This window comes from Diadema antillarum, unplaced genomic scaffold, assembly GCF_040938485.1.
Source record: "Diadema antillarum isolate AM-2024a unplaced genomic scaffold, OU_Dant_1.0 seq00000372_RagTag, whole genome shotgun sequence".
NCBI lineage: Eukaryota > Metazoa > Echinodermata > Echinoidea > Diadematoida > Diadematidae > Diadema > Diadema antillarum.
Window position 1 is genome coordinate 208867 of NW_027271372.1, and position 23094 is coordinate 231960.

At 40.4% G+C, this 23094-nt stretch overlaps 1 protein-coding gene across 1 annotated transcript in view; it reads right to left on the reverse strand.

Moving 5' to 3' along the window:
- Positions 1 to 1678: 1678 nt before the first annotated feature.
- Positions 1679 to 23094, reverse strand: part of LOC139731444 (lysine-specific demethylase 4C-like) — a 28074-nt gene continuing 6658 nt past the window's right edge. The window contains exons 7-19 of the mRNA XM_071642328.1: positions 22346 to 22449; positions 20746 to 20883; positions 14015 to 14187; positions 12885 to 13711; positions 10575 to 10697; positions 7464 to 7627; positions 6718 to 6922; positions 5834 to 5910; positions 4866 to 5030; positions 4200 to 4394; positions 3382 to 3555; positions 2810 to 3022; positions 1679 to 2212 (exon numbers count right to left, since the gene is read on the reverse strand). Coding sequence (XP_071498429.1) covers positions 1679 to 2212; positions 2810 to 3022; positions 3382 to 3555; positions 4200 to 4394; positions 4866 to 5030; positions 5834 to 5910; positions 6718 to 6922; positions 7464 to 7627; positions 10575 to 10697; positions 12885 to 13711; positions 14015 to 14187; positions 20746 to 20883; positions 22346 to 22449 — 3092 coding nt within the window. The remainder of the gene's footprint in view (positions 2213 to 2809; positions 3023 to 3381; positions 3556 to 4199; positions 4395 to 4865; positions 5031 to 5833; positions 5911 to 6717; positions 6923 to 7463; positions 7628 to 10574; positions 10698 to 12884; positions 13712 to 14014; positions 14188 to 20745; positions 20884 to 22345; positions 22450 to 23094) is intronic.

A 23094-nucleotide genomic window follows, 5' to 3' on the forward strand; every position in this document is an offset into this window, starting at 1 on the left:
GTCCACTTTTAGCTCGTTTCAGTTCGGTATGGTACACTTTTAGGTGCGTTCGAGTGCTCCTCTGGCGCCGGCACAGTACGGATCGTTTGCTTTGGGAGAGTGCTCAAACGCACCCTGAAGAGTGAAAGTGAAAGAAGATGATGGAATGCAGGCACAGTCTCTGGGTGCTTCTAATGGTTGTCGGGGGAGATGACAGAGTTACAAAAAAAGAGCATCTAAGGGAGGCTGCAACCCAAGCTCTTCATCCAAGCTCCCATCAGCTAAATACATGTCTCTGGGATCCATCGTTCACAGTAGTGATCACGTTAAAAACAAATTACGCACATAAAATAAAAGACTATCACAAGGAAATGGCACTGGTAATTGAGCCAGCAAAGGACATTATGCAATGTGCAGTACCTTGGTAAGTATAAAGATGAAAAATGATTCATACAAAGTGATATGTGAAAGGCAAGAAAGGCTGGTTGTTCGCCAAAGCAAATTTGGGTAATTAAAGAAAAATCAATGCACTTACACAATCTCAAAAATAAGAAAAAAAAAAAACCCAGAGATTTCGCTTTGATCACATACAAGATGGCCTCCAAGTTAATTCATCATTATACATTGTAAATGATAAAACAAAAAAAAAATCACCTGATTGTGACTCAGTGATGATGATGACAACATCTTCAACAAAAACAATTCTGTAGCACAGGAAAAGAGTAAAGGGCGATTTCATACGGAAAAGAATGTAACTTGCTTTCCTGTGTGTAATTTGGGGAACAAACAAGACTATTTTGTATCCTGTGTCAAATCACGCTGTCAGAATTTGGCTTTTCCCACACAAATACGTACAACAGTAATAATCACTAAAAAGGAATGGTGCACTAACAGAATAAAATGAATCATAATTAGGGAAGACATGTTTAGCCACGGCTCTAAACTAATAAAATTCCATCTCTTTTTCAAATGCATTCATTGTCACTGTCGAAATCAGACTAAATTTGCCCCTCATGATATTTCATCACTAGTTTTTCCTTCACTTTGCTAAACTACAAAACTTTATTGAATTTTTATTGTGCTGACTCATCACTTCATGAGCAACAAACTGCTTCAGTCGAAGCTGATGTTTGGGTCCATCAATATTGAATTAACTTGGTTTCTGCACCATCAGTTTATTTCCCTTCTAGCAAGCAAACCTGGGGCAATTCAACACAGAATCTCAGTGCGTTTGTGTGTGCACATCCGACCGTGGCCACCACTTAGACAATAGCCAGCTACACACGTGGTTTTCTCTCCTGGTGACCCCGGAAGCAGTCGCCATTCCTTCGCTCTTGGCGTCGTACATGAAACTCTGCCACCAGAACAAGATGTTCCACGAACAAGCAGTTGGGAGGGGCTCTGAGAAACCTGCGACATGTCTAACCAAGCCATGTTGAAAGCACCGGCTCCCGCAGGCTCTGCAAAACCCCCATCTCTGTCGGGACTCTGTTGCAGAACTCCACACATCTTCGCGCCGTCCTCGCATCAACAGATACGTTGCATTCGGGCAGTTCTAGTGCACATATTTCAATTCATGAATAACGAATGAAGTCATCTTCTTCCGAGTCTTGCTTTATATATATATTTATATTTATATATATATAAAAAAACAAACAAACACAAATCGCATTGGCAAAATGTCTGCCTTTCAGAGGCCTCACTTTGAGAAGAAACTCTCAGTCTGTTGCACGTTGCTGTCCGGTCTGAACAAGACTGTGTCCAGCCTAAGCGAGGAGTCGTTTGGAAATGACACGCCTCCCTCACTGGCACTTGTTATTGCTGGGGAATCCCCGTTTTTGTCCCTGAATCCGAGAGCCGGGACAGGAATGGTCACCTGGGGGGCCGGCCTCTCCGCCACGGGCGAGCCGCTCGTCGTCGGTTCCGTCTTTATCGTGATCGTCCCTCCCTGGGACGACAGTCCATAGCTTTCGCTAGCCGACGTCCCGTTCTCCACCTTAATCGCCGACGCGAAAATGGGTGACCAGAGAGAGCTGCTGGGGCTGGCCTCCTGTGCGACACTGGACGGTCCAGCGCTGGACTCCTCGGTGTTCTCAGTCTTGACCAATGTTTCCTTGCTGGAGGTGCTGTTTGGACCATCCCCGTTTCTCTCTCCCTCCTTCCCCTGCCTCGATTTCATCGACACAGCTGCTAGGTCTTCGAAGCCCTTGTACCGCTTTTCTGTGGCCTCAGACTGGAATGAAATGTATAGGGAGCACTCACAATGGCACTGTTCACAACATGAAAATGAGTTGGACATACCAAAACATTTTTGCTTATGAAATGCCATAAGATAATTCCTCAATCGCACAGCGATACAACGGAAATCATTCTTATTTGCAAACACTTTTTTTTAACATAAACAAATTATTTTCATTTTAAGAACTTCTTTTACGCAATATCCACTTATCTGCATGGATTTTGCAATTCTTAATTCTTTGTGCCAAATCTTGACACATAAAGGAATTCATGTAATATATTCATAAAATCAACAGCTATGGTAGACGATCAAGCAGATGATGCAATGAATCCTTATCTGTCAGCCATTTTGCTTGTGGCAGGAATAAATTTCAATACGGAAAAAGCTTTTTGAAAGACTGTGAGTCACAACCTTGTTGTTCGTATTTGTTTGATATAATCCTCTCTGCTCATATGATTCTCTGCACTGTTTTCAACCGGGTACTGGTTACAGCGAGGTAAAAAATCAGCGATACCAGTGACCTTATTTGAACAAGGTTCCCCTGTGGTGAAACCGATGAATGGCAGCCCTATAGAGGGCGGTATGACTCACCAGCCTTATCCGCACCCTCTTCGGCATGGGCTCCCCTTCCTTGTAGATGTCCTCCTTTTTGACGGTGACCACGGAGCCGTCCTCGAACTCCACCTCGTACATCTTGGTGGAGTACGAGTTGATGAAGGTGCCGGCGTACAGTATTCCATCCACCCAGCGTACGTCCACGTCGGCCCCAACCTCGGGTGGGCCGTCCCTCACGATGTTGTGGCTCTGGGTGGAGAACAAGTATATCATTTGATGCGCAACAGCTGGACGCTAATTGAACAATGTGTCTGACGAGTCCTGATTTGCAAAAATATATGACATATACAGTATCTTCAATCATGGCTGAGATCATGCTCACTCTTTCTTTAATGCAAAGAAACACTCACAGCACAAATTTTTGAACAGTGCAGTTATCTTTTATTGCTGTCTTTTCACATGTTCCTTCCTGTATTATATGCACCCTAGTGGTGATCTACAAACAACATTGCAGTAGTTATGGAACTACTACTTAAACTGAGAAACAAACTTACCCATATCATGTTACTGTCAGCTTTCAAGTTTTTTTTTTTACAGTGCAAACTCACCTCTATGTCCTCTGGATACAGGTTGTCACAAAAGCTTTGGTCCTCCTTGAACTCTACATGACAGAACATCTGGGCCTTCTCCCCCTTCACCATCGACTTGTAGTAGCGGTTGTTCTTGTGCTTGGCTATCACCTGATCTCCGGCATGGATTTCCTTCATCTTGCGAATTCTCGTCTGAAAAATTTACAGGTGTGAACATGTTTCAGTTTACAAATGAAGAGTTTGATTGCAAAATGGGATGAGTGTCATTTTCAAACATTCTAAAGTAAGTCCATCACTAAGTAGAGCAAAGTAAGACCTTTCCAGTGATAACTCACTTGTTGCATAATGAAAAATATTCTGGAAGTTTTGATTTTAATCATCCCATATTTTTTTTTTTCACGTCCATTTGCTAAGGACACTAGAAAGAGTATTTACACCAAAAATATGCCTATTAGGAGCTGTATTTAGTGACTTACAGCAAATAGTCTGATTTGATGAATACATTATGCATTGATTAGCATAAATACGCACAAATGACTTTTTTGAGGGGAAAATTCCAACTTTACACTTTCGTAGAGTACAGTGCAAGCAATGTGTGTGCTGATTTTTGTCACGATCGTGCGGTCAACGACTGAGATTAAGGGGGGGGGGGGGGGGGGGGGGGGGCTTCCCAGGCTCCCGGCTCTATCGTCTACCTAAATAGCCAATAGCCTGGCCTAGTTAGGGTTAACAAGGTATGTATAAACTCATGGATCCAGTCCTTCACACTGTCAAATTGCCCAACACAGCGTTCGCATCGCAACATAAACCTCGCATTAAAAGTTAAAAAAACTCACCCAGTCCTTGACGTTGACCGGATGCCTGACGCAGGTGGCGAAGACGGCACACGGCCACACCCCAGGCTCCATGATGACCCCAGCAGCATTGGCACACGTCACGTGGAAAGAGATGGCACATTTGCCCACCGAACATTGAATACAGGACCCATACTTTGGGCTGTACTTGATGAATGACCGGCAGAAAAAGCATTTCTGTGGACAAAGTCGAGGGCGAGAGAAAATGGCGGAATAGGATATGGTACAATTAAGAAAGGCTTTGCATAAAAATAAGATTTTGCAGCAAATTTACTGCACTGAAAACCAACAGAAGGAAATGCTCATATATGACTTAAACCATCTTTTCTTTACATGATGTTATATTAAATCATATCACAATTATCATGCATGGTGTTTGCTATACTTGTAAGGATATGAACATTATCCAATGTCCCTCACATTTAACAAAAGTTGCCTGCAAGCAACAAACAAGCAACAAACCAGCAAAAAACAACCTCTTCCCACAAAAAAAAGTCCCCCCACAACAAAAACAACCCAACACCTTTCTTCATTTGCTGCTTCATAAAATCTGTGGACCATGGTATATTGTAGCAAGCCTCAAAGAATTCCATGCTATACTACCAATCAATACGGAATATGCCTGCCAATAAGAAAAGGGAAGCCTACCAGTTTGAGTCTGGCTTCCGATATGTTGGAGCAGTCGATGGGGTGCCTCTCCAGTACATTGACAAAGCGCACCTCAGGGATGGCCATGGCACACATGATGTGGGCCCACTTGCCGTGGGTGGTGTGCCGCAGGGCCCCGCCCCTCAAGTTACACAGGCAGCATACCTACAGGTGGTAGGAAGAAGATGGGGCAAAGATATTAAGAGTGGGTACAAACAGAGATCGGACTTACACGTATGTGTACAATAAAGAAAGAGATTGGCTGCATACTGTCAAGCAAATTGGAGCTGACAGCTTTTTTCGTGGCATAAAATATTTGCAAATTGCTACTGGCATATAAGGCATAGAGCATAGACAAGAACTTTCACATGCATTTACATTTTGCGAATCTTGGCTCCCATGAAATTTGTGTCATTAAAATGTGCAAAAACATTTCTGGTTTTACAGTATGCAACATGGTGGGAAAATCTAAATTAAAGGATAGTTTACTCTCTACTCTTTACAGCAAGAAAACTGATCATTCATATACCAGTATGCATGAATGCAGTCACAAATGTTCCATGAGATTTCATCCATTCTATCCCCGAGTGCTATGGATACGTGCTTATCCCAAAGATGAAAGCATTTTTTTTAAACACAATCCCTCTTTATGTGTACATCAAGGTAATGAATTGAATGTTGCAAGTGAAGACATAATCATGCACACAATCACAAATATTCCCTCAAGTTTGCTTGGTTCTTCCTAAGTGCAATAGGACATTTACTCATCTAAAAAATGAAAGCTTTTTCATCATACACATCACTTTTTACGTGTATAGTAAGGCAATGAACTAAATGTTGCAATACAAGTGCTATAATTACGTATCTCATCACTGCCTATGTTAATAATAGTTCTAAGCCAGAATCCACTGATACCGACACAAGAGAATAACCCTAAGAGGCCGAGAGATGCTAGGGAAATTACTCACAGCTGACCAGTCTTCTTCGGTGCACCGCTGGCACGTCCAGGCGACCACATTCCTGGGCGGTGCTTCGCCATAGCAACCTACAAACACAGCAGATTGACAAAATGGTTTACATGATGACAACAAGGCATACTAAACCCGACAAGTACATGTTTGGTCTGCATATTGTTCTATTAACCTGGTTCTTCTGCTTTCTCAACTGCGCATCCTAAAGGTACTTTGTCATTTCAATTTCTATCATTGAAAAAGTTGTATGTAAGCCCACAGAAATTCATGATACATTACATGAAAACTCTTTCAACACTGCTGTGATCAATATACAGAACCAAAACTACAACAGGCAGATTTTGCCCAAGATCTACACCGAGCCAACTTAACCATGACCAATCACATACGAAATCAGAAATCACCTAAGACAAGCTTTGTGAATTATCCTCTGTATTATAACCACATACGAAATCAGAAATCACCTAAGACAAGCTTTGTGAATTATTCTCTGTATCATAATCACATGCAGTAGAAATATTCACAAATCATGCTATCAGCCCTAAGGAGCAGTGTAATTTAGGTGAGACATTTATACATTTTTTTTTCTTTTTACATATTCCATTCATATACATATACGTATGACATTTTTCATATTTTTCTTGAGGTCATGCCCCTACTAAAGGATTATTTTCGTATATTGGTACATTGCATCTTTTCTGAAGTGCTGAATTCTCTTCTATAACACTGTTGAGACTGATACCAGCTGATCTGTGATTAACCCTTTCTGTGCCAGGGACTTTGCACAGCGTGTACAATGCTACAGGGTTTTCTGTGCCGTTCGACCCTCAAAGCACACAAAGGGTTAAAATGCATTACGTGAGACAGAGACGAGTACTCACTTGCATGAACAGCAAGGTTGCATGTCATGCACGAGAGAATGGGGCTGCACGCCTCGTCATCGATCAGGGGGTTCTCGCAGCTGGGATTGGCGTTCTCGCTCGTTGCCGCGAAGCAGTCCTCTGGCGTCAGCACAAACTTCTGGTAGTCCTGGGAGGACCCCACCAGGACCGTCTTACCCGCATCGTCTTCGTCATAGATTCCAAGCTGAAAGGAAGGAATGAGGAGAGAGGGAAAAATGAGTTCCTCAATGTTAAACACTAAATCTTATACAGGTATTCTTCAAATTTGTATTGCATATACAAGTGACTTCTGTTCCGACAAAGTCCTCGGAACCGACAGTTTTTGTTCCTTTTATAGCCAAACAGTAATGGATAATATTTTATGAAGATTTATAGATGATAATTTTGGGACCTCAATCTTAACTTTGTTGTAATGAGGACTTTGTGACAGCCGTGTTTGTTAGAAGAGGGTGCACTGCACTGCCCTCCTTGCAATAATGACGTAAAATCAAGACCAGTGGCTTGTTGTATAAGCGTTTAGCCTGGGAAAAACTCCAGTAAGAATTGAAAACTCAGGATAGCGTGATTCTGCCAGTGACTTAACATAGGAAAAAATCTGTTAAAAATCAGCCCGAGTTTTTCTCGGGTAAAGAGTTTTATGCAACAGGCCACAGATTTCCTGAAAATGCATGTCAAGTCTCAGCAAAGTTTGTGCACTTTGGCACACGGAGGAGTGAGGACTTTACCTTGTCGTGGTAAAATATCCTACAGACACAGCAGCCTGGCTTCTGGTCAGCCATGGAGGCATTGTACACCCTCTCCATCAAGAAGTTGGTCGGCTGGGTCACCCAGAGGCCATTCAGTGACCTCGCCCAGTCCTTCATGGCCCGCATTTCTTTGGTGGTGAAGGCTACACAGAGATACAAGTAGAGGAGACAAGGCAAAAAATGCTGATGAAATGTGTTTAGCATTTTAAACTCGGGGCTTTGGTGTTGCTGTTGTTGCTCTCTATGTTGTTTCATGTGACAGCTATGTTGTACATTGCAACCCCAACTCAGTTAATCTTTTAATACTCCATAGGGGGTTAACTTTGTATCATCCTGCATGCATATTGTAAACCCATTATACTCTGCTACCATCGTGTAATGTGCTTACGGTTTAATAGTAAGACATGCCCACTCAAATTTTGAAGGACACACAAACTGCCCATTTCATTCTGGACACTCCGTATCACTATTCGTCCGTACCATCTTTCTTTTCATAACAGATGCGTGCATGGCCATTATTTTCATCAGCATATCATATATCACCTACAAATTTGTTGTTTGTGGAAAGCTGATCAATCATGTACTGGATAGCATCGTTAACATTCAAAAGCCCATAAAAAAAAAAAAAAAATCAAGAAGTTCTACTGGCAGAGATGACATATAATATTACAGGTACTTATGAGAAAACAGTGCAATTTCTGAACTGTGGGGGGGGGGGGGGAATCAAGTGGAGTTAGCTTTGACTCAAGCAAAGAGTTGCAGCCAATCAACAATTCGAACACATTCAATGAACTGCAAGCACTCATATTTATGTCGGAAGTCCAGCTTCTGATTACAGTGACCCCATAACAAAGGAGACAACCAATCTCTATTTCGATGGTGGTGCTTACAGTGAAAGTTATGATGACTGAGTGCAAATATGTATTGACTGAATACAACTGGGCTCCTTTTTAAAGCAGGCCCTTGGGCTCTGAAAAGACTACTAGTACCCAGTTTTAAAATGAGATGGAACAAATTACAAATAAATTACTGACAATAACTGAACTCAAGCAACGCTAATAAACTACACTGTATGACAGGAACCTTTCAGCATATGAAAAGTGAAGTGGGTATGTGAATGAACGCAAGACGTTAGTATAAGAAGTCTAAATCTTCAAGTAGGAATAACAATTCAATAAAAGGCACAACTGAATATGTGCTGTCCAATCATGTAAACTTTGATGTGAAGTATAATGTTTGAAGGAAGCCACGTACGGAAGCAAACTTTCGACAATGCAATCGACTAGGGCATGCATAACCTCTCTCGATTCTATTCTTCAAATTTACAGACTCTCCCACCCCCCCCCCCATTAATTATCAAATATCAAAAACAATGCCAAATGTTTTGATATAAACAAGAGGGCCTTTACACATCAAACACAAAATTTGTGCAGGTACTACTATTAAAGAATTGAGTTGTGCATATTACTGATGTAGATATCTCTTTCCACATCCATCTCACAGCTTCTGAAGTAACCTGAGGTTTACAGCTAGGCACAATATGAAAGCTATATGGAGACACTTATCTCACTATGTTCTTGATAAAGTCATGCTATACCATGTACTAGGAACGATATGAAAGCAATGTGGAGACACTTAATTTCACTATGTTCTTGATAAAGTCTTGCTATACCATGTACAAGCTACACCATGTGACACTTATGAGGGAGAAGCAGAGAGAGAAGAGGAGGACAATGTGTGAAAAGGATGGTTGGACAGAGCCAGACATATGAGGACGCAGTGGTTGCTGGGATTTGCGGAAAAAAACTGTGTCATGTTTGTGTCATGCTAAGCAGTGGCCATGGAAGGAGTTGGAATCTGACCTTGCCGGTCGTACAATGCCCGACACCCTACACCTTTACAATGGGAATACCGGCATCCAATCCACTTAATATCATTGACAACTGTCTTTTTTTATTTCAATTTGGTAAAGATGGTATGCTAGAATGTGATATTCATCAAACATGCATGACTCTGCATACACAATAAAGTTCATCAATGGGTGCAAGCTTTAATCTAACTTCCAAACTGTAAATGATTTGTGACAAAGATACTGCAAATATAAGCAGTGCTGGGATTTTGACAGCGAAGATTTTTCAGACATGAGTGATGATAGGACATAGTAAATGCATAAGGGACACACAGCACCATCAGGAAATTTTCCCTGGATTTGTATTTGTGCCATTAATTACATTGAGTGGTACGTTATAGAAATAAATTTGATGATTTTGTGTTTGCAGATGGAATCTGGTGCTCTTTTTCTTCACTGAGGGGAGTGCATCCATACCTGTAAGTCCTCTTCAACAAGAAATCAAATTATGATGGCACACTCTAGTCATTTTCTGGTCATGGGACTTCTTCTTGAGAAATTGAATGACAGAAACTGATGTACGCTCCTAACCCTGAGTGACTCTAGCATTTTCTTCCCCTGTGACAGTGGATGCAGTATGACGTGAGGTGAGTGATGTGGAATTCTAGTGATGCATGTTTCCTTTTTGGGCGTTACTGCTCCTCATGGTGGTCAAACTGTGTGTGGAACTCATGCTATCAACATGAGTTTGTGATTTCAGGCTACTCTTATACTTGTGTAAGATACTGCCATGAAGGAATTGTGGGCATCACTCTAATAGAGACTTGAAAGAAACTGTCACTTACAATGGCCGTAACTACTACTGTAAAAGTGGAAATTTTCGTGCATTTCGCGCAACCAGAAACTGGCGCGAAAATAAGAGCACGCGAACATTCTTGCTTGCTTGCTATATGTTCCAGTAGTTCATGTCTTGATTCTGTGGAATTAAAAACACGCAAAACTCATCTCAACCTGCACAGCGCGAAAAAAATTACTCACGCGAAAATATCCACTTTTACAGTATGGCTATGCCTGAAGAAAATGGTCAAACCTCGCTGGGCTTTTGCTCTGGTGACAGTTGCGATCACTGTAAGTGACAGTTTTTCTCAAGGCAATAACGGAAGAACGAGCCCTAGACTTTGTGGTAGCTCCAACAGGGCCCACGGGTCAGTCTCCCGCCCCCAACCGGACTGAGCATTTACCAGAATGAGTGTGATGAGCAGACTGCGGAAGCACTGATGGTATACCACCCGGCTTGGGCATGGCTAGGGCCCGCCTATATTCCAACATGGCCACTGCTGAGCGAGGGGGTGATGGACATCGGTCTGTGTGGGGGAGAGGGTGCACATATGGATGTAGTTTGGGGACTGCATGAGGGCACTTGGCAAATGGGGGAAGTTTCAAAGTGAACTGATCGCGGAAAAAGAATGACACACAGAGGCAAGACAGTTCCGCTCAAACCAGGATATATATGAAAGTCATAGAGAAGTTAATGCAGAATCCTACTCCAGAAGAAAATGTTAAGAAACTTTGAAGTTGATGTTAATGGTTGCTGTTTACCTCCCTACAAGGGCAGGAACACGTTGCTGGGGTTTCTCTTTCTACTGTACATATCAACTGATATCAGTGTCAAGGTTTAAAATACTCAAATTGTTTATGTTAAAACAAACAAAGAACAAGAAACCAAAAGCAATTAAGTAACAAATAAGTAGTGCATTCATAGCATTTTATGCCAGTATGGATGCACAGAATTTCTGAGTGAAAAGTACAAGTTTTGTACATGCATCAGCTAATAAAAGGTCGAAGGTCATGGGTGCAGCCAGCCCATCCTACAGACACTATTGTGAAATACTAACAAGGCAAGAATACTTAGGATGTGATTTAAGGATGCATGTGTGCAGAAACACAAAATAATAAACATGCAGTTCCCTTCAAAAATGTTTTGACACTGATAACTTCAGGACAAGTATTAGCTCAACAACAACAAAAATCTTATCAAAGGTCCCATCCGAAAATACCAATGCCTAGAAGCCTTAAAATCTTCAAACTTTCAGTCACCAAACATAGGGTCATACATGAACCAAATACAGAATAATTTTTTATTTGTATTATTTCTTGCTGAACTGAATAACAAAATGAAATTTGAAAGAAATTGATATGAACATCAGAAAAATCAAGTAGCAGTAACAATAATAATAATAAGATATGATATGTGTGTTCTTTCTTTTTTTTTTCTCTACACATAGCCACATTCAAGGACAAGTTCACCTTCATAGACATGTGGATTGAGTAAATGCAGCAATATTAGTAGAACACATCAGTGAGAGTTTGAGGAAAATCGGACAATCCGTTCAAAAGTTAATGAAATTTTGAAGTTTCTGCTTAGTCACTGCTGGATGAGAAGACTACTACAGCTTGTGATGTCACATGTGTACAACGATATAAAGAAAATATAAAGAAAATTCAAGATATTTTCAATTTTCTCGCATAATAAAAGAACACAAGGACTTCTCTCTTTCAGAAGGCAAGGGGAATAATCCTACCCTTAACTTACGACGATGACGAATCGAGGAAATGTGCACTTTCTTCAAAAAGTAAAATTTTGTGAAATTCTCTCTACATTTTCCTTATATCGTTCTATGCATGTGACATCATACATTATAGTAGTCTTCTCATCCAGCAGTAACTGTGCAGATACTTTAAAAATTCATAACTTTTGAACGGATTGTCCGATTTTCCTCAAACTTTCACTGATGTGTTCTACTAATATTGCTGCATTCACTCAATCCACATGTATATGACATCGGACTTGTCCTTTAAGGTTGATTCATTGTGTGATACATGGCCAAGGTATTGTTTGTATTCAACACACTTCTTTGGAAGAAAAATATCTTTATTCTCAGACTTTCTTGGCAAACCAAGAGGGCACAACCTGAAACTGTGCATTCTGCAAATGACTGAATTAACCCTGTGCTGAAGTGAATAGAATTGATTAGACAAAGAAAGAAAACTATTAAATGTCCTACTGAGCCCAAGGGAATGAAATAAGGGACAGTGTATGACATCACTCTGATGTGGATTAATGATCCTCAACACACGAATCACTCAGCAATAAACACACAAGTCAGAGCACTAGATATGACATCAACTGTGAATGTGGGCTCACAAAAGTGTTGGCAAAGAGCGGAGAAGTACAACAAAGGCAGAGTATGCTCACATACACTGAGAGTGGTATGTTAATCAACAGCACACAGTGATTTTGTTTCCTGTTCTTGGGGATAAAGCACATGTACAGTTTATTCCCATTTTAGAAGGTTTTCAAAAACCAATTAGTTTATCAACTTTCAAAGAGATGACTGTACTTGAGAAAGTTTCCTGAAACTTAATTGAAATCTGTTAGTGTGGGAGGCAGGATAGGCCTCACCGCAGGCATCATCTGATGCACTGAAGTAAAGATTGTGCACAATTCCCTTTTGGAATGAATGAGGTAGAAGAAAGAATTGTCATCTTACCTTTGCCTTTCCTCATGCGCACCATCTGTCTGCGGCCTTCCTCCTCCCTGCTTGGTCTCGGTTGATGCTTGTGCTTGTACTTGCCGTTACCAGCAGACGAGGCCTTGGGCTTAGAGGATGAGTAGCGGTGATCGAACATCACCCACCGGCTCGTCTCCGTCGACTCCTCCTGATCGGCGCAGTCGACCTCCTTCTCCGGCTCGATGCTCCCCTCTCCGTCCGACACCCCATCTTCCACCAGTGGCCTCTCGAGCGCAGACGTCTGATCGACATTTGATGCATCTCCCGTGGCATCCTCCGCGTTAGTCTTTCCGCTTTTGCTCTTGGTGTCTTTCCTCTTGGTCTTTTTGCGCTTTTTGAGTTCTGCCTTGGGCGTGATCACCAACACTCCTTCGGGGAGCTTCTTTTTCTTGAGTTTCTTTTGTCCATTTGCGGCTGGGTGTTCCGCTGAGGCCTTCTTCTTTTTGGATGGCGATGCGCCGTCCTCCGCGCTTGGTGCCTTCCTCTTTTTGGCAACACCGGTTGCGTCTTCCGACTTTTCCTTCTGCTTTTTCTTCTTCTTCTTTGAGGCATTATCGACAGATTCCACGCCGTTGCTGCTCGTAGTTGGATCGGCATCTCCACTGCTCACTGGCGGCTTCTTCTTCTTTGCTTTCTTCTTCGCTTCCTCACTCTGTCCATCCCCTCCTGCATCTGCCTCACTCGTCTTCACCTTCTTCTTCTGTTTCTTCTTCTTTGGCAGAGCGTTGGGCGAGTTCGTCCGCCTCCCGTCCTTCTTGTGGACGGGGTGTCTCCTCGGCAACTCGTCGCTCTTGTTGGTGAAAGGCCTGCAAGGAGAATTTCACACGTGCTAGGCATAATTTCAACATTCAGAGAGAGAGACAATGAATCTGCTGCGGTGGTAATGAGAGAATAATGGCATAATTATAATTTCAACCATTGCACTTGTGCTCAACATCCACAGTAGATCTGATCCATTGCGTTCACTTAAAATAAAGCACAAAATAATGAAAGAATGTTGGTACCATTCACAACGAGCTCAGTCTTAATTTTTCCCCGATGACATGCATGCATCAATATACAGGAACACATCAAATTGGTCTGAAAGCCTGGAGAAAGAGTCTACTCACAGCATGGGCGGCTCCTTCATGTGCTTTTCTTTACTCCCCGCACCGGTTGGGTTGTCCACTTCTTCAATGTAGAGGGAGTCCTTTCCCTGCTTCCACGCCTCGTAGCGGTCGGGCTGGAACACCCGCACGAACGGCTCCATGCTAATCTTGACAGAGTCCTTTTGGCAGGTACACTGTACATCAAAGAAATTCAAAACATCACAATAGTATCATTTCTCCATTGGTTATATTGAATTCTGGCCTTGTGATGTGAGTCTTTTGAAGTTTAATGTGAGTCTTTTATGTTAATTTGTTCTTTATGTATTAAAATCATTGAGCAATACATCCAAGAAAATATTCCAGTAATGAAAATGTAATTAAAGGAGTAGGTTTTGCAGCATAACTTAAAGTACTGTTTCGATCCAAATTCAAATTGGGTGTAACAGAAAAGATGAAATCACATTAACAGAATGCTAATTCAAAACTATTTGAAATCAACGTGCATACAACTTAAATTATTATGTTACTCCCACAAATCTCTTTGATGTGTCTGTAAGGAATATACATGTACATGTAGTTCAACAGGATATCTAAAGAAGATTTTTGGAATAGGTCAATGAGAAAATTATGACATCATAATGACATCATTACCTCTACTACTTTGCACATGTGGTTATGAACAATATCACAGTTTCATCGAAATACAGTCACACTTCTTTCTTACTTCTTGTCTGACTGAAATGTAACTAACCCTTGTGTTTTACTTCACTCTATGCATTAAACTCAATTTAATGTTGAATTACATTTTATTCCAACACAGCATGAGAATTAAAGGCCAGATATGTAGTCTATTCCTAATGCTAGAGTCACACACAGCCGGATTTCGTACAGTGTCCATAAGGAATTAAAACCGTATCGACCTGGTTCGAGCCGTAGAGACCCGCATTGACCCGCATCGTAACCCGAGTCAATTCCTGATGGATTCCGGGGGCTACGATACGGCGTTGAAATATTTTTGGTCATGTTCAAAATTTTCTCAAGGATTTCAATTCCGTATTGATATCCGAATTGACCCGGTTCAAACTGCATTGACTCGCATCAACCTGCTGAAACCCGCAGCGTAAAACCGTATGGACCTTTGCTGTATACCGCATTGCCTTCATGCAACGGATGATGACAAGGTTTACATTCGGGTCGGTACGGGTCAAAGCGGGTTGACATGGGTCGATATCAGGGTCGAAAAGGATTCAGTTAAGGATTCAAAGCGGATTTTCATACGGTTCGATATGGGTCAAAACGGGTGTCTACAGCTCTAACCGGGTGAATACGGTTTTAATTCCTAATGGACCCGGTTCGAAATCCAGCCGTGTGTGACTGTAGCATAAACTAGAAATGTCGCTACAGCGACTGGTTATACCCCCGCCAAACAACATTTCATAAGCTTTGGTCAAAACAACATTTCATAAGCTTTGGTCAAAAAACTGAGGAAGTAGTTAAATCCGCAAGATCTTTCCTTGATCTTCTGCCATTAATATGCCGTTACCATGGCAACGTACTTTCAGATACTGTCGAAAAATGCGTCTTGCACATCTACAACCAAAGGCACACATCTGTACCAAGTTTCATGGAAATTGGGCAAAAACTGAGGAAGTAGTTTGCAACACAAAATTTTCCATCATTTTGGCTCATAATATGTGAGCTGTTACCATGGCAACATACTTTTTGTCACTGTCAAGAAATGTGTCATGCTGACCTATATCCTAAGACAAACATTCAATATGAATTCCATGAGAATTGGAAGAACACTGATGAAGCAGTTTTGCCATGAAGCATTTTGCCCTATATTTTACCAATAACATGCCGTTACCATGGCAACGCACTTTTTGCCACTGCGGAAATATGTGTCTTGCACATTAACATATTCAGATGAACATCTGTACCTAATTTCATAAAAATTGATCAAAAACTGTGGGAGGAGTTCGCGACGCAAGATTTGTACCCATTTTTGCCCATAATATGCCGTTACCATGGCAACGTACTTTTGGGCACTGTCAAAAAATACGTCTTGCACATCTACAACCCAAGGCACACATCTGTGCCAAGTTTTATGGGAATCGGTCGAAAACTGAGGAAGTAGTTCGCGACGCAAGATTTGCAACGGACCGACTGCCCGACCGACCGCCCGACCGTCCGCTGACTCCTATATACCCCCTTCAAACTTCGTTTGGCGGGGGTATAATTACCCTCCATTCTGGGACTGATGCAGCTCATTTTCACCCGGATCAAATCCGTTTTGTGACCCGGCCGTGTGTGACTCTAGCATTAGTATTTACTGTACATGCCGAATATTTCATGAGGTTTTAATTTTCATGAATTTTGAGGTCAGGTGCTGTTCACGTACTTCAAGACACACAAAAATATTGACTCCGATCCCCCCCCCCCCCGACATGACGTGCAAGCATGACGTGCACGCATGCACATCTCTATTCAGCACTGCACTCCACAATCGCAAATGTAACCACTCACGAAATTGTCAGGAAGTCCCAATTCGCGAAAAATTAGATTCGCTAAATACCATTGTACACATACTTTGATTTGTCTTTTTGATTTGTCTTTTTTCCAAAGAAAATAATGCATTCTTGAAATCTACATACAATGTATTTCATAAATGATAGCATTCCAGACAAAAGAAATGATGGACACGTTACTAATCCTCTAAATGTAAAACATGATTTTAACAAGTATTCATAATTTCTTCAATACACAGACATTTGTTTTCAGGCCTCGTGGGCACACTTTGCTCATAATGCCTATCACACTTTGCAGAATAGGCAAATGTATTAGGAATGAATGTCAGTTTTTGGCATCTGTTGATATCCCTTAAATTCCGTTTCATGTCCCTTCCTATCCTTTGAATGGGAGTTTATCTTCCGTGATTTCCATCAGAGCGGCCAGAATATTTTGTGCATGCATTAAGTTTTTTCTTGCTGAAAACGCATAGCACCATCTGACCCTTGTCCCATAGCTGTATGTTTTCTCCTCTATCTGTACTGTACTTTGTCACTGTCCATGTGTTTTCATCTGCTAGGCCTCCTGTACAGTCCGTTGCTGCATGAGATGGAATGGCCAATGCCTATGCATGTACATACAGCACATCAAACGTGTACGCATGTCATCCATTTGTTCCTCATGCGTTTTGTCCCATGCGCATGCAGTTCATATTCGTTTCTCATGTGTTTGTGCACTGCAGGTTCCAGTCCTGTACACATTCGCCCCAGGTGCACTGTTTGTTTGGCCCCTAGACCGCGAATGTACAATGTTCACTCCTCTAAAATGGAAATTACACTTTGTCAATTGGATCGATGGTTTGAACAACAGATGAGCAAAATATTGCCTGTTTCTTATATGGTTGGCCTACACCTGGCAAAGTGTGACAGGGACTTAACAAATAAGCAACTAAGCATCAAGTCCAAATACTTCAGTCACCATAAGACAGCAGGAATATGTGAAATTCATATGTTCTCCTAAAATATGATACATTATCAAAAATGATCATGATCACACATTAATTTATAAGAGACACATGTAACTTTTCTTTGCTGTGTGAACAGATATAACAGTACTTCAGCATGAGTGGTAATGGATTAATCAAATCAACAAACAATTTTTAGGACAATTTCACAGCAAACTCCATAGTCTAACAGATCAGGGTTTTTTGAGTTTTTTAACACAATCACAGGTGTTTTACATGTATGGACACAGAAATAGCATTACTTTTTACATAGGTCAATATTCCATCATTTCCAAAAGATCTTCATCACATAAAGACATCACATGTATTTTAACCAAAGATGTCATAATTTCCTCTACAAAGAAAACTAATATCATGCAAATGCCCTGCTTACCATACTCATCTGGGGTCAACTGAAGAGACATATTACAGTGTGCATTTCTTTCTAATAATCTTGCCTTGCCAGACACGCCATCAAATTTGAAATTCAGCAAAATACATTTTGTCCAGAAATGTGTAGTATTGTTAAACATGATAACACTGGCTATTCCACAATACAATGGCATAATAAGGAAGGAAATGCAAATGGTGTTTAGCAACATTAGAGCACTTCGTAAGCAATACTTCCCAGAAACACCAATATGCATATTGAATGACGTAAGGAAATAGGAACATACCTGAGTAAAACAAAACAAAAACTCAATTACTACTGATACTTTATACCATTAAATAGGACCCTGACTAGAGGTCCCAAAATTAACAGACATACAATACAACATCATCCCATTTTGTATCATAAGTCATGAAATAGATTACAATTATTTACATGTTAATGGGAAGGATTTCTTATGTATTATTGCTAAATGTATGGCAAATTTTTATACAATTAAGAAATATTTCTACCAAAATTTTTAAAAGTTCAATTTCTACCAAAATTTTAAAAAGTTCAATTTCCTGTAGTTTACTTGCAATGGATGTTTATTAAAGGGAACGTTTGAGGAAAATCGGACAATCAATGCAAAAGTTATGAATTTTTACAGTTTTAGTGTTGGAACCGCTGGATGAGGAGACTACTAGAGGTTATGACGTATGAGTGGACAACAATATAAAGAAAATATAAAAAGGAATTCCACAAAAATTCACTTTTCTAGCAAAAATGAAAGAGTACTTGACTAACCGCTTTCAAAAAGCAGGGGGAATAAGTGCTACCCCTAACATATGTCAATATCAAGTTGATGGAATGTGTAATTTTCATGAAAAATGAATTCTTATTGAATTCCCTTTATATTTTCTTTATGTTGTAGTCCACTCATACGTCATAACCTCTAGTAGTCTCCTTACCCAGCAGTTCCAACACCAAAACCTTAAAAATTCATAACTTTTGCATCGATTGCCCGATTTTCCTCAAACTTTCACTGATGTGTTCTACTAATGTTACTGCTTTCACTCAATCCACATTGCTCTTTGGGTTTGCGTTCCCTTTAAAGAACAGAACACCAGATTGAATACAAGCTGGTATGCCACCTCATGTCTAATTAACTTTACTGCTGCACTTCACAGAAGTCAAGTTCGATGGGTGGAGCCATAGTGACAAAATACTTTGATGTATGGATACACAGCAGCAACCATTCATTTCCTTTTTTTCACTTTATCTGCAATCATTTGGCTGATTAAGTGTAATATTGCTCTAACACTGCTTCATTTGGAACACCCCGACCAACAATGTTACTTGAGCATTTGTTACCATGGCAACCTTTGAATGCATATTATGTAATAATTTCACCCTTTCCTGTCTAGCTTGCATTTATGATGCAAGTGACATCAAGAGCACTTTATTTCTTATAATGCCACTGGTATCCTCTGGGGGCAGAGACATGAAAACGTAGCAAGTCATCCCCAATACAGGGGATCTGTGGTATAAAGAGGATCTTAATATCACGACAAGGGCCTTCTTATATAGATCTACACATCAGGATATCAAAACAAAGTGTGCCCTGCAAAATCACCCTGTTATAAGAAGGTTTTTTTGTTGATATCAAACTTCTTTATTGAACCAGGTTCCACTGTACACAAGTTTGAAGATAGTGACTGAGTGTTACTATACATCTTTGTCAACTCTGTTCTGTGGGTTGGATGCACATCTTGACATATCTTTCTCTTGATCCAAACTGGAGGGAAATTAAACTCTGCCTGGTGTACACCTCCTGGCACTTACATATCATCATACATCATTGACAGAGGTGCAGACTATTGTATAAACCACATTAATGGAATGAGAAATTACTATTCCTTTTCAGAAAAAAACACAGTGATTTCCCCACCTTGGAGATGTTAAACAGCACATTGTTTCATGAGGTAGGCAAATTTTCGGAGTTGCTAATTCCACCAATATCAGTACAAACAAGGCAAACGCCAAGTGATGTCTCACCCGCATATGATGACATAAATGGTATCCCGGGGTACCAAATAAAAATCAGCCATTTTGTTGAATTAATTTTTTTTTAAAGGGTTGTACCCTGGGTGCCAAAAAGTGAAATCATTTTGGTGCTGGAGCAAGCGTGCGCTAGCCACTGCACTGCACTGCACTGAGGCACACGCTATATTGCTAGCACAGTACTTAGTATACCATGCATGCACAGTATCGCATGCAGTGGCATGGGAATGACTGTACACGCACGCACGGTGCATGCATTTCTCTGCGGCTGTCCTCGAGTGGACGTGAGGTGGCGCTACACAACGTGGTACCCCGGAGTACTACGGTACCCCGGGGTAACGCGTGATGCATCATATTGCAATGTGTGATTATAGTGTTTTTCAATGTAAGTTCATTGACCTTTGACCTTGTCTGAATTCACCAATATTCACACTTGACCAGAAACTTTAGGTGATGTACCTGTGGTGCAAGTTTTGTGGTCACAGCTCACAGGTGAGGAAAGTAATTGAGAGCACACAAGATATGGTGCTCATCAGGGAAAGTTAATTGACATTTTGACCTTTGACCTTGTCGGAATCCACCAACATTAAAACTTAGGTTATGTACACCTGTGGTGCGAGTTTGGTGGTCATAGCTCAAAGCTGTGGAAAGTTGAGAGAGTACACCAAATGTTGTCGATGATGTCGCCGCCGACGCAAAAATGACATCTACGTCCCACTTCCGCTACACAAGCAAGACAAAAAACAAACAAACACAATATTCGCAGAAGTTTTCTTCCGAGGGAATGTAAGGAGGTTTTCAACTTACACAGCTTGCTCTCTTCCCGTAGTTGATCCACCTGAGAGAGGCAAAGTTGGTGGACTCTGCACAGTTGTAGCCATGGTTGAAGCCAGCGTGGTAGCCATACGGAAAGGTCACCATGAACTCCCCTTTCAGCTGGGTGATCTGAGGGATTCAATTGTTATCGATAGTTCTATCAACAATGTCAGAAGTTATAGGACCAAAATGTACACACGTATGTATCTCTGTCAACATCACTTACAGTTACATCACTCCAGGCTGCACTGAACTTCCACTGTAATTTTCAAGGGAAACTCCATCCAGATATTATGTTGCTAATTGTTGCTTATGCTATTAATTTCCATATTTTTCCAAATGTTTGGGCACAGACAGAACTTATCCACTGGAGGGACACATACTTTTAAAAATGTTTTACTCTTACTACATGCCAAGAACAGGTCTGAAGAATTTTTTTTATCATTTATTCATTTATTTATTTATTTTTTTTTTTTGGTAGAGGAAAGTGAAAACTGGCGAGTTTTTGAGTACAAACAGAATGGTGAGCTGATCAACACCCTGAATTTTCACAGTTCATATTTTCTGTGTGTATGTGTGTGATTTTTTTTTCCACAAATTTTCAGTGATCTACTACTTTGATTTTTCAATTTTCATACAAATTAACATAATATCAGGATTGAATTTCCCTTTAAAGGGGAAATCCAAGACAAACACAACTTAGTTACAAAGAAAAAGAAAATCTTACAAGCACAACAGTGAAAGTTTGATCAAAATCAGACAAAATTAAAGTAGGTTATGAAATTGTGAAGTTGTGCTAATTTTCATGAGACAGTTCTCGAACAGTCGATATGAATATGTTGGAACTAAGAAACCAGCGGGAATTGAACCTGACTTCTGCTGCTTTCTGGGCAATGACACTACCACCAGGCTATTCCTGGTTGCCGAAAGTGACAAGATAGACTTGGAACCAATACCCAAGCTCTGAAATTCTGACATTGCTATGTAGTTAAGCAGTCCATGATTTTGATTCTGACTGGTTCCTTTTTTCTGTCGTTTCCTAAAATGTAGATCAGCAGTTGCGATTTCATTTGTATTTCATTTCATTTGTACAGAAAGCAGACAAATTGAAGAAAACTCATACCTCATATCTTCACCCCTCTGCTTAATAATCTATTGCTTTCTTTCTTCTTCTTCTTCTTAACTTGTGATTTGCACATTTTCTAAAGACTCGTTCTTAATGAAAAAATCAATCAATAAAAAAAAGGGGTGTTGCCCCAAAAGGTCTCAAAGCTGTCAGGAACTAACTTGTTTTTTAATTTAAAGATTTTAATGGAGTATGTCTTCAAGATTTGTAGAGCAATTATTGTTATTTTGAGCGTGAAGAAGTTTGAACTGATCTGTTTAACAGAGTCATTGGGAACGATGGTTACCTTTCGTCATAGTGAAATTTTATGTTATAGCCTAACAGTAAAGTATATAAAGATATACAGATGATAATTTGAGGATCTGAATGTTTACTTTGTTCTAACGAGAATTGTGTTTTAACCCTATTTGTCATAACGAGAGTGCACTGTATAAAAAGGGGAATTCATGGATCTCTGAAATTTACCTTGTTGAAAGGAATTGAGTACTTCTTCAAGATGTGCGGAGCGATGATCGTCATTTTGTGCCTGAGAAAATTTGAACATATCTGGAAGTTTCCAGGGAAGAATCCTACAGATTGAAAGAAATATGAAAACAATCAAAAACTTATCATGAGGTCATACACTGTCAGTTGGTATTTTTTGTCTAATACATCATATGTAACATCATTCTAGACTTCCTTAAAGTTTAGTGCACGTGCCGTAGTTGGGCAATCATGTGAAAATGAGGAATAATCATCATGTAGGTCTTACACTGCAAAATACATGTACATGAAATATAATTAAGCTGAAAAGTTGATATACTGTACATCATTCGCTACAAAATGCAAATATGGCAATTATCACATAGCTATGAAGCCAAGATATCAAACACACAATTGTTTAGCACAGGTATCTGCATATTTTTATTTTTTTTTCATAATTGAGTAGCCAAAGCAGCAAATAAAGAAAAAAAATATATATATATATTTATAAGTACAAACACATAAATGATCACAGCATGCATACTGGTGTAGAGGTGAATTACAGAAAATGATACAAGTTAGCTGGTGAAATCAGTATGAAATTTTAAAAAATGATCAAGAGACAGAAGCGCCTACCCTCTGCAAGTCTCTCCAAACGTTTACCATGTTCAGGTGGGATAGCATACCTAGACAGACGAAGGGACACAAGGGTTAACTTAGGTCACAAGAGGGTGAAAGATGAGAGAGAAGAA